Consider the following 13,138-nt stretch of genomic DNA (forward strand, 5'->3'; position numbering starts at 1 on the left):
GGGAAAACTGAAATATTTTGACAAGCAACACTGATGGTTATGGTATTAAACTATACATGGATCAGTACTTGTTTAAATCTGGTTGATTACAATCATTAAAATTCTGTGAATTTTGATTCTACTGCTTATGTGTGTTATTTGTGTCAATGTGTGTGCACTCAATTTACCCCTTTTTGTTGCTACTGGACATGTCCTTCAGTAGTTAGTCAGTCACTGGTGGAGCCTGGGTTTCCAAATTTCAGGACAGCCCTTATATATATAGGGCACTTTTTTGCCGTCTGTTAAATAAAAAAAGTCCCCCTTTTTTTTTTTCTTTGTTTTTTTTTTTTTGTTTTAAGCTGAAGAAACGTTTATAGATTATTTGATATTATAGTGAATGCAACAGATGTCTTCATATCAGACTTATGGACTGTAGACGGATCACTTATAATCGTGATGATTTATTATGGTTCTCAAAGTTTTTATGTAAAAAAAAAAAAATCTGTGAAGTTGGCAATCCTTAGTTGAACATGAGCAAAGTGGACATCTACTCTGTACTACATTCAAGAAGTGCCGCTCGACTCTTCATCTTCTCTTCTCACTGCTACAAAAGGCTCCTACAAAACCGTTAATTTATAGTCCGTGACACATAGCTGTAGCAAACGCTCTCAAGTTGTGATAATACATCCAAATACTCTGCAACACTTTCAACTAGGGCTGGCCTTTAATCAAATTACTGTTAAGTTACTGTTGGCAAGCTCCACATTTTTCAAAAACAAATCTAAGGCCAGTATCACACTTGCGATTGCCTCGCGGTGCATCACCCGGCACGGACTTTCACTCTCCTCACAGGCGCGTCTCAGCTACATAGAGATGCATGCAACCGCCCCGCTCCTGTCAGAGTGAGTCCGTGACGGGTGATGCACCGCGAAACTCACGCGAGGCAATTGCAAGTGTGATACCGGCCTTATTTTTGTAACCCACAGCCCTGTCTTGCCATTGTAGGAAGTGGTGTTGATCAGCTACCTGCTGGGACGGAGCTGTCCGTTCCAAAGTTAGGGTTCTGCTGAAGGAGAGTATCTGCATGTGGTAAGGAAACTGGCAGTCCAGTTTTTAGATTTAGCTCTCAATGTGTGCTGCGTGAATTCAGTTTGACAGTCACATGGTGACTAGAATTTCACACCAAACACATTTAATTCCCTCACATTTTCCTCCTTTTTTCCATCCCCTCTGGCTTTTTAGCTTAATATCATGCCCTCTATGCCCTCTTTTTTTTTTTTTTTGTTTTTGTTTTTAAACTCTATACTAAACTTCTAAACTGGTTAGATTGGGGTGGGATGAAGAAGAGGGATAAAAAAAAAAATCATATTTCAAGCAGAAGATAACGAACATTTTTCCTTATTCCCAGAAGTATTATAAAAGCATTTTTTGCTTTTGGTTTAGAAATGTTCCTTTAGTATTTTCATACATTTTTTTAATCTATATAAAGAAAACTTAGAATTTGCAAAACAGATGCAAACAAATACCTGAGCATCATTTTAGCCTTCCCACGAACTTGTTTTGTAAGTATTGTGTCTTCCTAGTGGAAAACACCTGGAGAATGATGTTATTTCTGTTTCAACGCTTAAAGGGAATCTCCGTGAAATCAACCCTCCTATATGGGGGCATATAGGTCACAGGAAGCTGAATTAAATTATATCTTGACATCTGGATCTGATGTTTCATTCCAGAGAATTCTGTTTTTTCCTTTTATCTAAATGAGCTGTTTCAGGCTATGGGGAGGATGCTGCCTGTAAGAAAACTGTCTCCAGAGTTTATTTTAAATAGGAGATGTTACCAGTATGTGACAAGTAACACAGAATAGGAGAATTGCAATTTCTTTATCGTTCCTATGGGAGACCCAGACCATGGGTGTTTAGCTTCTGCCTCCGGAGGACACACAAAGTACTACACTTAAAAGTGTAGCTCCTCCCTCTGAGCTTATACACCCCCTGGAGAACCAGATGTAGCCAGTTTATCGCTTTGTGTTCAGGAGGCATACATCCACACATGCATTCTCATCTGATTTCTTTGATTTTTGGAAAGAGTTTGAAGAAAAGCGGGTCCATGTCTGGACTCCCGTCATGTCCCTTCTCACCCCACTGTGTCGGCGGTGTTGTAAGGTTGATTCCTAGGCTGGAGCCTTACATGCCGTGCTCCTTCACCATCCCTCCTGGGCTCTGGCTTGAAGTGGGAGCCAGCACGGTCTCCATGCTTGGCAGGAGACCGGTCTCCATCCGCAGCCCTTCAGGACCCTGCTGGACTGGAGCACTCATCCCCAGGGACTTGGCCCTGCGTCTCAGCAAGCTAAGTACCTGAGACGTTTACTTTCCGGGGTCCCTGTACATTATTGTTGTGGGAGAGTGTGCTTATTGTGTTTTTTGACATTTCCGGCAGGTTCTCTAGCTGTCGCCTGAGATCCGCGCCGATGGTGCTTCCGCGCCGGCCGCGCCGCTCAAATTGAGGCCCCAGCTCCGCCGGAGGCCTAGTTTCGGTTTCACTGCCCTTGCATGTCACTCATGCAGAGGGACAGGCTCGGCTTCGCCCGGCGGCCGTTCTGCACAGGGGAGGGACACTCCCCACTGCAGTGTGTCCCCTCCCCTGTAGGTCTCTATGGCCCTCCAGATCCCGCTCCTCAATCAAGTCCCGCCCCCTCCCTTTGCTCCGGCGGCCATTTTATCAGCGTTCTCTCTGCGATCAGTCACATTGCAGCGCTGGTTTGCAGCATCTCTGCTGAGGTGCTGTGCTTGGGGTCCGGGCTTCGGGATCTGGAGGGCACACAACACCGCTCCAGCGGTCTGGTAAGCCACAACCGGTCTCCGGTTGTGGACCTCTGATTATACTCTCTGGGGTTCATTCTCTGGCAGAGCCCCCACTCCAGCAGCATGTCTCACACGAGGAGCAAGGCTCCAAAGCTGTATTCAGTATGCACTGCATGTAAGCTCCTGCTGCCTGAACCGAGCATATTCCCACATTGTAATGCCTGCTCTAACCTGGGGGTGCCTCAGCCTGGAGTCTCACCCCCAGTGGTCTCTCAGGCTGCTCCTGCTCCTGTGGCTGAACTCCCGGCTTGGGTAGAATCCTTTTCTAGGTCTATCTCCCAGTCTTTTGCTGACTCCATGGGACTTCTGTCCAGGACTTTGCTGAACATGCATCAGCCCCTTTCACAGGGTGCCTCTGCTGCTAGGGGTCTCTCAGGACCGGAGCTCACAGAGGATTCATCATCTGGTCCCAGACCCCGTCCTTCTAAGAAGAGACGCAGGGTTCCCTCTTCTTCCTCGTCCCGCGGCTCTGATTCAGGAGCTGACTCGCAGGACGAGGAGGATGCCTTTACAGGGGGCTCGGAGGCTACCTCCATGGACCCCATTGATCTGTCCGAAAGTGACTCAGATGTTAGTGATTTGATTGCGTCCATTAATTCTGTACTGGACCTCAATCAGCCAGTATCAGAGGAGCAACCCTCTCTGGCAGAAAAGCACCAATTTACCTCGCCTAAGAGGACAAAGAGTGTGTTCTTTAACCACTCCAGTTTTCAGGCCGCTGTGACCAAGCCCAGGGCCTGTCCTGACAAACTCTTCCCAAAGCGTGGTTCTGATGACCGCTTTCCCTTTCCACCTGAGGTGGTCAAGGAGTGGGCTCATTCCCCAAAGGGTAGACCCCCCCCCCGGTGTCTAGACTCAGCCCGGACCGTTGTATCGGTGGCTGATTGGCACCTCTCTTAAGGATTCCACTGACCGCCAGATTGACCTTCTAGCCAAATCCGTATATGAAGCGGCGGGGGCTTCGTTCTCCCCGACTTTTGCAGCAGTGTGGGCTCTCAAAGCCATCTCTGCTTCTCTAGAGGGGATGCATTCCCTCGCCAGGGAATCTGTGCCCGAAATGGTTACCTTAACTTCCCAAGCTTCAGCTTTTTCATCCTATGCCATGTCTGCCATGCTGGAGGCTTCTCACCGCACTGCGGTGGCTTCGGCTAATTCCCTCGCTATCCGCAGGATCTTGTGGCTTCGAGAGTAGAAGGCAGATGCTTCTTCAAAGAAGTACCTTGCTGGACTCCCTTTTGCTGGGTCCTGGCTGTTCGGTGAACAGCTGGATGAAATTATTAAGGAAGCTACTGGCGGGAAGAGTACTTCCATGCCACAAACCAAAACCAGGAAACCTGTCCAGGGCAGGAATCAGTCGAGGTTTCGTTCCTTTCGTTCCTCCAACTGGTCCTCCTCTAAGCCCTCGGCCTCGTCCACTAACTTAGCCAAGGACCAGAAATCCAACTGGCGCCCAAAAGCGCGTCCACAAAAGACCGCAGGAGGTGCTGCCGCCAAGGCAGCCTCCTCGTGACTATCTGTCCGCGCCAGCAACGTCCTTATTCGGTGGCAGGCTCTCCCACTTTGGCGACGCGTGGTTTCAACACGTCTCCGATCAGTGGGTGAGGGATATAATCTCCCACGGCTACAGGATAGAATTCTCTTCCAGCCCGCCAAACAGATTTTTTTTCTCTCAACTCCCCCCTGCTCCAAGGCCGCCGCCTTCTCACAGGCCGTGGCATCCTTGCAGGCCAACGGAGTAATTGTACCGGTTCCCGCCCGGGAACGGTTCAGAGGTTTCTACTCAAATCTCTTCCTAGTCCCCAAAAAGGACGGTTCCTTCCGGCCCATCCTGGATCTCAAGCTTCTCAACAAGCATGTTCCGGTGCGGCATTTTCGCATGGAGTCTCTGCGATCAGTCATTGCCTCAATGACCCAAGGGGATTTCCTGGCATCCATCGACATCAGAGATGCCTATCTGCATGTGCCAATTGCAGTTTCACACCAGCGTTGGCTACGTTTTGCAATCGGAGAGGAACATTTCCAATTCGTGGCTCTCCCCTTCGGGTTGGCCACAGCTCCTCGGGTATTCACCAAGGTCATGGCAGCAGTGATTTGCGGTCCTGCACCTACAGGGGTTGGCAGTGATCCCTTACCTGGACGACCTTGCTCACTCTCGCCACTCTAGCCCAATTCGGGTGGCTTGTCAATCTTCCCAAATCCACTCTGACTCCGACCCAGAGTCTCACGTACCTAGGGATGCAGTTCGAGACTTTGCCAGCACTTGTGAAGTTGCCCGTAGTCAAACAGCAGTCCCTCCAACTGGCGGTGCGCTCTCTGCTGAGGCCCCGCCGTTATTCCCTCAGGCGCCTGATGCAGGTGCTGGGTCAAATGGTGGCGTCAATGGAGGCTGTTCCCTTTGCCCAGTTCCATCTGCATCCCCTGCAGCTGGACATTCTCCGCTGTTGGGACAAGCGGCCTTCCTCCTTGCACAGGTTAGTGGCTCTGTCGCCACAGACCTGGAGCTCTCTTCAGTGGTGGCTTCGGCCCCTCTCTCTGTCCCAGGGGCGCTCCTTTCTGGCCCCGTCCTGGGTGATCCTCACCACGGATGCCAGTCTATCCGGCTGGGGAGCGGTATGTCTCCACCACCGAACGCAGGGCACTTGGACTCCGTCCGAGTCAGCCCTTTCGATCAATGTGCTGGAAACCAGAGCCGTGCTTCTGGCTCTCCTAGCTTTTCACCATCTGCTGGCGGGCAGGCACATCTGAGTCCAGTCGGACAACGCGACAGCTGTTGCCTACATCAATCACCAAGGCGGGATACTCAGCCGCCTGGCAATGTTGGAGGTACAACGCATCATTCAATGGGCGGAGGACTCCAAGTCCACCATATCCGCAGTCCATATCCCAGGCCTGGAAAACTGGGAGGCAGATTATCTCAGCCGTCAAAACGTGGACAGTGGCGAGTGGTCCCTGCACCCGGCAGTTTTTCAGTCAATCCGCCGCAAATGGGGCACTCCGGACGTGGACCTAATGGCATCCCGTCACAACAACAAAGTTCCCGCTTACGTGGCTCGCTCCCACGATCCTCAGGCATTCGCCGCGGACGCTCTGGTCCAAGACTGGTCCCAGTTTCGTCTGTCCTACGTGTTTCCCCCTCTAGCTCTTGCCCATAGTCCTGCGCAAGATCAGAATGGAGGGCCATCGAGTCATCCTCATTGCTCCGGACTGGCCCAGGCGAGCTTGGTACCCAGACCTGCTCCTTCTGTCCGTAGAGGTGCCGTGGCATCTTCCGGACCATCCAGACCTTCTCACAAGGTCCGTTTTTCCGCCTGAATTCTGCGGCTCTCAAATTGACAGCGTGGCTCTTGAGTCCTGGATCTTGACGGCTTCTGGTATCCCTCCTGAAGTCATCTCCACTATGACTCGGGCCCGTAAGTCTTCCTCCGCCAAGATCTATCACAGGACTTGGAAAATTTTCCTGTCCTGGTGTCGCTCTTCCAGCCATCCTCCTTGGCCATTTTCCTTGCCGACCCTTCTGTCCTTTCTACAGTCCGGTCTGCAGCTGGGACTGTCCCTCAACTCTCTCAAGGGACAAGTCTCAGCTCTGTCAGTGCTGTTCCAGCGGCGTCTCGCCCGGCTGGCTCAGGTCTGCACCTTCATTGCACGTCTGAGGGCACGTCTCACATCATTCCGCCTTACCGGCGGCCCTTGGATCCCTGGGACCTCAATTTGGTTCTCACGGTTTTGCAGAAACCCCCCTTTGAGCCTCTTAGGGAGGTTTCCTTGTTTCGTCTTTCACAGAAAGTGGTCTTTCTAGTGGCCATAACTTCCCTCAGGAGAGTCTCCGATTTGGTTGCGCTCTCTTCGGAGTCACCTTTTTTGGGTTTTCATCAAGACAAGGTGGTTCTCCGTCCGACTCCGGACTTTCTCCCTAAGGTGGTCTCTCCTTTCCACCTTAACCAGGACATTACCCTACCTTCCTTTTGTCCAGCTCCTGTTCATAGCTTTGAAAAAGCGCTGCATACTCTGGATCTGGTGCGTGCTCTCCGGATCTATCTGTCTCGCACCGCTGCTCTTAGGCGGTGCACTTCTCTTTTTGTGCTAACCACAGGACGGTTCAAGGGCCTCTCTGCTTCTAAGCCGACCTTAGCTCGTTGGATTAGGTCGACCATTTCGGACGCCTACCAGTGTTCTCAAGTGCCTCCCCCGCCGGGGATCAAGGCCCACTCGACCAGAGCTGTCTGTGCCTCTTGGGCTTTCAGGCACCAGGCTACGGCTCAACAAGTCTGTCAGGCTGCCACTTGGACTAGCCTGCATACCTTTTCAAAGCACTACCAAGTGCATGCTCATGCTTCGGCAGATACGAGCTTGGGCAGACGCATCCTTCAGGCGGCTGTCGCCCATTTGTGAAGTTAGGTTCTGCCTACTTCTTAGTTTTTCTGTTTATTTCCCACCCATGGACTGCTTTGAGATGTCCCATGGTCTGGGTCTCCCATAGGAACGATAAAGAAAAAGAGAATTTTGTTTACTTACCGTAAATTCTTTTTCTTATAGTTCCGTATTGGGAGACCCAGCTCCCTCCCTGTTGCCTGTTGGCAATTTCTTGTTCCGCGTGTTTTCACCGGCTGTTGTTGACAGTCTCCGGTTGTTCCGGTTTTTGCTCTGTTTTTACTTGTGGGTGGCTATTCTCCTTCAGCTTTTGCACTAAACTGGCTAGATCTGGTTCTCCAGGGGGTGTTTAAGCTCAGAGGGAGGAGCTACACTTTTAAGTGTAGTACTTTGTGTGTCCTCCGGAGGCAGAAGCTAAACACCCATGGTCTGGGTCTCCCAATATGGAACTATAAGAAAAAATGTACGGTAAGTAAACAAAATTCTCTTTTTATCTTACAAACACTTTTTTTTTTTTTTTCAGTTCTCACAGCTCTGCTGTATTACAACAATCTTGCATTCCTGTCTGCCTGGGAGATGGGAAGCTAAGTGGCACCTGCAGCTGAGGCCAGTTTCACATTTGCGTTGTTTTGACGCAAACGGAATCCGTTACTAATGTAGTACAGTTCATTTATTTACAGTGGAAGAGCGACACCATGCTTCCTGCACTACCTGCATGTGTCCACATGGTGTCTCGCTTACACTGTAAATAAATGAACTGTACTACATTAGTGATGGAGTCAGTTTGCGTCAAAACGAGGCAAATGTGAAACCGGCCTGAGTCAGTTATAATCGCACACAGCTCTGCAGTGAAATCAGCAGGGCAGAGAGCGACCATCACAGTAGTAGCGTCTCCTTTTATTAAAAATGCTAAGCTGCTGGAGAAGGGTTAGAGGGTTGGAGTCTTCCTCCCAAAATTAGGGAGAGTAAAAGGAGGCATAATATAATTTGTTTTTTAAGAGACTCAAAAATTTCAGCCAAACATAATATATTTCTCGAATTGCATGCAAAGGGAAATGTTTAGTAGTAAAAAGTGTTACCGTAAAGTTTCATAATTGACAAATATTGAATAAATTATGCAAATCTGAGTGGGAAATGCCAGTGTCTTCATTTCTAGGCAGATTCGCTATAGTATGATAAAACTATGTTACTGCATGGGGGAACCTTCAATTAAATCCATTTAAAATTATGACTAGAGATGAGCCACCCCCCTAGAGTTCGGTGCGTCGAACGGTGCCCTGTTCGACGAATCGTTCGACGAACCTCTCGAACCCCATTGAAAACAATGTGAGGCAATAACAAACACATAAACACATTATAAATGTACACATACACTTAATAATCATTGCCATAACACTTACCTGTCCCCGCGATGCGTCCTGTACTCTCTCCCGCAGCTTTTCCATCGGTAATCGCTGCGTCCTCCCAGTAACCAGTCGTGATGAAAGGACCTATCGTGACGTCAAAATAGCATGTGACCAGTCACGTGTCTATTATCTCATTGGCTACAGACTGGTCACATGGCTTTGACGTCATGCTAAGTCCTGTCATTGCATCTCTATGGTGCACGTTTGTGTATCGCCGTGTACCGGCGACATGCTTTGGCACACGGTCGACTCCCCGTTCTGCTTCTCCATTCCGTTATTGACCGGCTGACACAGCCGGTCAAAAACTGAGATCACCGTTGCCATAGCAACGCGCCTGTTAGCGGTGACGTCACTGCTAACAGCACACAGCGGCACCGGGAATCACGTGATCGGAGGACCGTTGCTATGGTTCCTAGTCTGTCAGCGGTGATGTTACCGCTAACAGCCAGCAGCACTGATCACTCAGAGTGAAAAGCCTGCACTGGGAGCAGCAGCGTCTTTCTCCCATGCAGTGCTGTTGATGGAGCAGAGCTGCATGGGTTGAAGGAGAAAGAAAACAAGACCATGGATCGAGGAGGGTTGAGAGGGAGTAATAAACATGGAGTCTCTAAGTGTGTCTGTGTATTTATTTCTATTAAAGTATTTTTCTCTGTGTGGTGTTTTTTTTTTTTTTTAACCCTTTATTGGAGATTCTTGATGGCTGTGTCAAACTTGCCTGACATTAAGAATCTCTGACTTAATACTAGCTTTGTTTTACTAGCTAGTATTAACTCATCATTACCCAGCGAGCCACAGTCACCAGGGCAGCTGGAAGAGTTGGATACAGCGCCAGATGATAGCGCTTCTATGAGAGCGCCATTTTCTGGGTCTGCTGCGGACTGCAACTCACAGCAGAGGGGCCCAGAAAGCTCGGGTAATTTGTGCTGCGGATCCAATCCCCAGCTGCCTAGTTGTACCCGGCTGGACACAGAAATGGGGCGAAGCTCACGTGGTTTTTTTTTTTTTTTTATAAAATATCTCATCAAATTCATGAAATAATTAAAAAAGGGCTTTGCTATATTTTTAGTTCTCAGCCAGGTACAAATAGGCAGCTGGGGATTGGGGGCAGCCGTACCTGCCTGCTGTACCTGGCTAGCACGCAAAAATATAGTGAAGACCACGTTTTTTTGGAAAAAAAATAAATACTTCCCTGGATTTTCCATTGCCATTGAAGGTAACACCAAGCAGTGGGGGTTAGCAGCCAGTAGCTGCTTGGATTACCCTTAGCTAGCAATACAAAAAAATGCAGTGATTCAGTGGGAGCTTATATATATAAATTTTTCTTAATTATTTATTTAAAAAGCTAAAAACAAAAAGGGCTTCCCTGTATTTTGATTGCCTGACATGACAGTGCTGTAAAAATAAATCATTAAAAAAAAAATGAACTAGCGCTCCGCGGCATTTTTGATTCTCAGCGCAGATATAGCAGACCGCTACGGGTTGCCACCCCTATCTGCATGGCGTTACCTTGGCTGGCAATCAAAATACAGGGAAGCCCATTAATTTTTTTTATTTAAAAAAATAGTTAAACAAAGACGTTTGGTCCCACCATTTTTTATAGCCAGATAGGGTAAAGCAGACGGCTGTAGCCTGAAAACCACAGCTGGCAGCTTTACCGTGGTTGGGGATCCAATGTGGAGGTCACCCCAAGCTTTTTTATATATATATATATATATATGTGTGTGTGTGTATGTGTATAATAATAATAATAATTTTATTCATTTATATAGCGCTATTAATTCCACAGCGCTATACATACATTTGCAACACTGTCCCCATTGGGGCTCACAATCTAGAGTCCCTATCTGTATGTCTTTGGAGTGTGGGAGGAAACCGGAGTACCCGGAGGAAACCCACGCAAACACGGGGAGAACATACAAACTCCTTGCAGATGGTGTCCTTGGTGGGATTTGAACCCAGGACCCCAGCGCTGCAAGGCTGCAGTGCTAACCACTGAGCCACCGTGCCGCCATGTATGTATGTATGTATGTATGTATGTATGTATGTATGTATGTATGTATGTATGTATGTATGTATGTATGTATGTATGTATGTATGTATGTATGTATGTATGTATGTATTGTATTGTATTGTATTGTATTGTATTGTATTGTATTGTATTGTATTGTATTGTATTGTATTGTATTGTATTGTATTGTATTGTATTGTATTGTATTGTATTGTATTGTATTGTATTGTAGTCTCCCCAAATTGGATCACCAGCCAAGGTAAAGCGGACAGCTGTGGTCTGGTATTCTCAGGGTGGGAAGGTCCATAGTTATTGGCACTTCACAGCCTAAAAATAGCAGGCCGCGGGCGCCCCAGCTCATCCTGTGCCCTGGTGCGGTGGCAAACTGGGTAATAAATGGGGTTGATACTAGCTGTAAGGTCACCTGACATCAAGCCCAGCAGTTTGTGATGTCATGGCGTCTATCAGATACCTGACATCACAAACTGTCAGTACTAACAAAAAGAAATAGACAAAAAAATATTTAAAAAAACACTCCCCAAAACATTCCCTTTTTCACCAATTTATTAAAAAGAAAAACAAATCCAGGTCTGCTGTAATACAAAAGGGTTCCCATGATCCATACCATAGTCAATGTCCCAGTCAATGAAGAACAGAATGTTCCCCATTGGCTGGGAGAGCAATGCAGTGACCTGAGCTAACATCAATAGGTCTGCCCAGGTCACTGCAGGGCATGACAAGTGCTGCTGTCAGGAGCGAGGTCCATTACCTGCGGTGATGATCTCCTGTACTGCTGATAGAGCTGTCACTGACTGCCGCCTTCACAGCCAATTATCGCGGGAGCCTGTGACGCCACAGTCCCGGGTCGGCTGCGAGAGGAGATGTGACAAGTGGCGGCCATGAAGGACAGTGACAGCGCTGAGGTTGGGAGGGCGGGACTTCATCACCGCAGGTAAGCAGAGCAGGGTAATATGTGCGGAGTGCAAGGTGGGTGGAGCCAAGTGGGGTAATGTGTGCGGAGTGCGAGGTGGGTGAAGCCAAGCGGGGTAATGTGTGCGGAGTGCGAGGTGGGTGGAGCAAAGCGGGGCCATGTGTGCGGAGTGCGAGGTGGGTGGAGCCTAATGGAGCCATGTGTGCAGGCGGCGAAGTGCAAAGTGGGTGGAGCCTAGCAGGGCCATGTGTACAGGCGGCGGAGTGCGAGGTAAATGGAGCCTAGAAGGGACATGTGGCGCTGAGGACATCAGTGCTGGGGTCTGCATGGCTTGGGACAGGTGAGTGAGTGGGTGTGTGTACATACCAAGTGCAGAAGGGGACGTTGCCAAGCGGGGAAGTTTCGGCTCCCTGCACACGTAACCAGGGTAAATATCGGGTTACCAAGCAAAGCGCTTTGCTTGGATACCCGATATTTATATTGGTTACCAGTTTACCACAGGCTGCCAGTGATGGCTCCCTGCACACTGTGATCGAACCGTTTTCGAACGTAACTTGAACGGTCGAGCTTTTAGCAAAAAGCTCTAGTTCGATCTCGAGCAGCCCCCAAAATCAATCGAACATGAAATTGGCGAACCTCGAACATCGCTCATCTCTATTTATGACTGGAATAAAATATGGAACGCTTCACAAGTTTGCGTGTCATCCTTGTGCAGGGGCCATGCTAATCTTCTCTGTATCGTTCCAATTTTAGTATATATGCTGCCAAAGCAAGCACAATAATGAACGAAAGCCTTGTGAAATATATACGGCGCTGCTGAGTAAAAGGAGGCATAATATAATTGTTTTTTAGGAAAGACTCAAAATTTTCAGCCAAATATAATATATTTCTCAAGAATTGCATGCAAAGGGAAATTTTTATTAGTAAAAAAAAAAAAAAGTGTTACCGTAAAGTTCCATAATTGACAAATATTGAATAAATTATGCAAATGTGAGTGGGAAGTGCCAATGTCTTCATTTCTAGGCAGATTCGGCATAGTATGATAAAACTATGTTACTGCATGGGGGACCCCTCAATTAATTAAATCCATTTAAAATTATGACTGGAATAAAATATGGAACGCTTCACGAATTTGCGTGTCATTCTTGCGCAGGGGCCATGCTAATCTTCTGTTACGAGTCCTGCTTCTGCTACATCGCGTTCTCCTTTGCCTTCTTCTGGTGCTCTGTTGCAGCGTCCTGTCGGTCCCAGATCACAGTAGCACTCTTGACTGAGATCTGAAACTGTGACGCTGTTGCGACCTGAAGTGGGACGCTGTTGCGAACGTGGGTGACGTCGCGCTACGTGGAGTATGCTTATTGGTCGCAGATGACTTCACGCCATGTGGAGAACGCTGATTGGTCGCGGGTGACGTCGTTGCTGATGCGATGTCACATGTCTGTGATGCTCTGGTAGCTGATTGGCTGTGTGATCCTCCATCTTGGAGGAGGCACAGAGTCTATAAAAAGCCCTGGTACACGTTTCTCACTGTCCAGTCCTCTTGTTGCTTGCATGAGAGTAGACGCTCCATGCATGTCCCTTCCCT

At 48.3% G+C, this 13,138-nt stretch overlaps 1 protein-coding gene, 1 non-coding gene and 1 pseudogene across 3 annotated transcripts in view; 1 reads left to right on the forward strand and 2 right to left on the reverse strand.

The window, feature by feature from the left end:
• The window catches only part of PRDX4 (peroxiredoxin 4), a 92,802-nt gene extending 92,686 nt beyond the window's left edge, over window positions 1–116 (forward strand). For both annotated transcript variants that reach the window (XM_075333397.1, XM_075333396.1), the window contains one exon: window positions 1–116. This exon is cut by the window's left edge and continues 17 nt beyond it. Coding sequence is in view for 1 of the 2 variants with exons in the window: in XM_075333396.1 (XP_075189511.1) it covers window positions 1–34 (34 nt within the window). In the remaining variant the exon portion in view is untranslated.
• A 12,107-nt stretch (window positions 117–12,223) lies between these two features.
• Window positions 12,224–12,330, reverse strand: LOC142292789 (U6 spliceosomal RNA). Its single transcript, XR_012750821.1, has one exon. It is a non-coding gene; the product is annotated as a U6 spliceosomal RNA (small nuclear RNA).
• Window positions 12,331–12,661: 331 nt separating this feature from the next.
• Window positions 12,662–12,727, reverse strand: LOC142292793 (U6 spliceosomal RNA; annotated as a pseudogene).
• Window positions 12,728–13,138: the final 411 nt, after the last annotated feature.

Source organism: Anomaloglossus baeobatrachus, chromosome 2 (assembly GCF_048569485.1).
Source record: "Anomaloglossus baeobatrachus isolate aAnoBae1 chromosome 2, aAnoBae1.hap1, whole genome shotgun sequence".
Taxonomy (NCBI): domain Eukaryota; kingdom Metazoa; phylum Chordata; class Amphibia; order Anura; family Aromobatidae; genus Anomaloglossus; species Anomaloglossus baeobatrachus.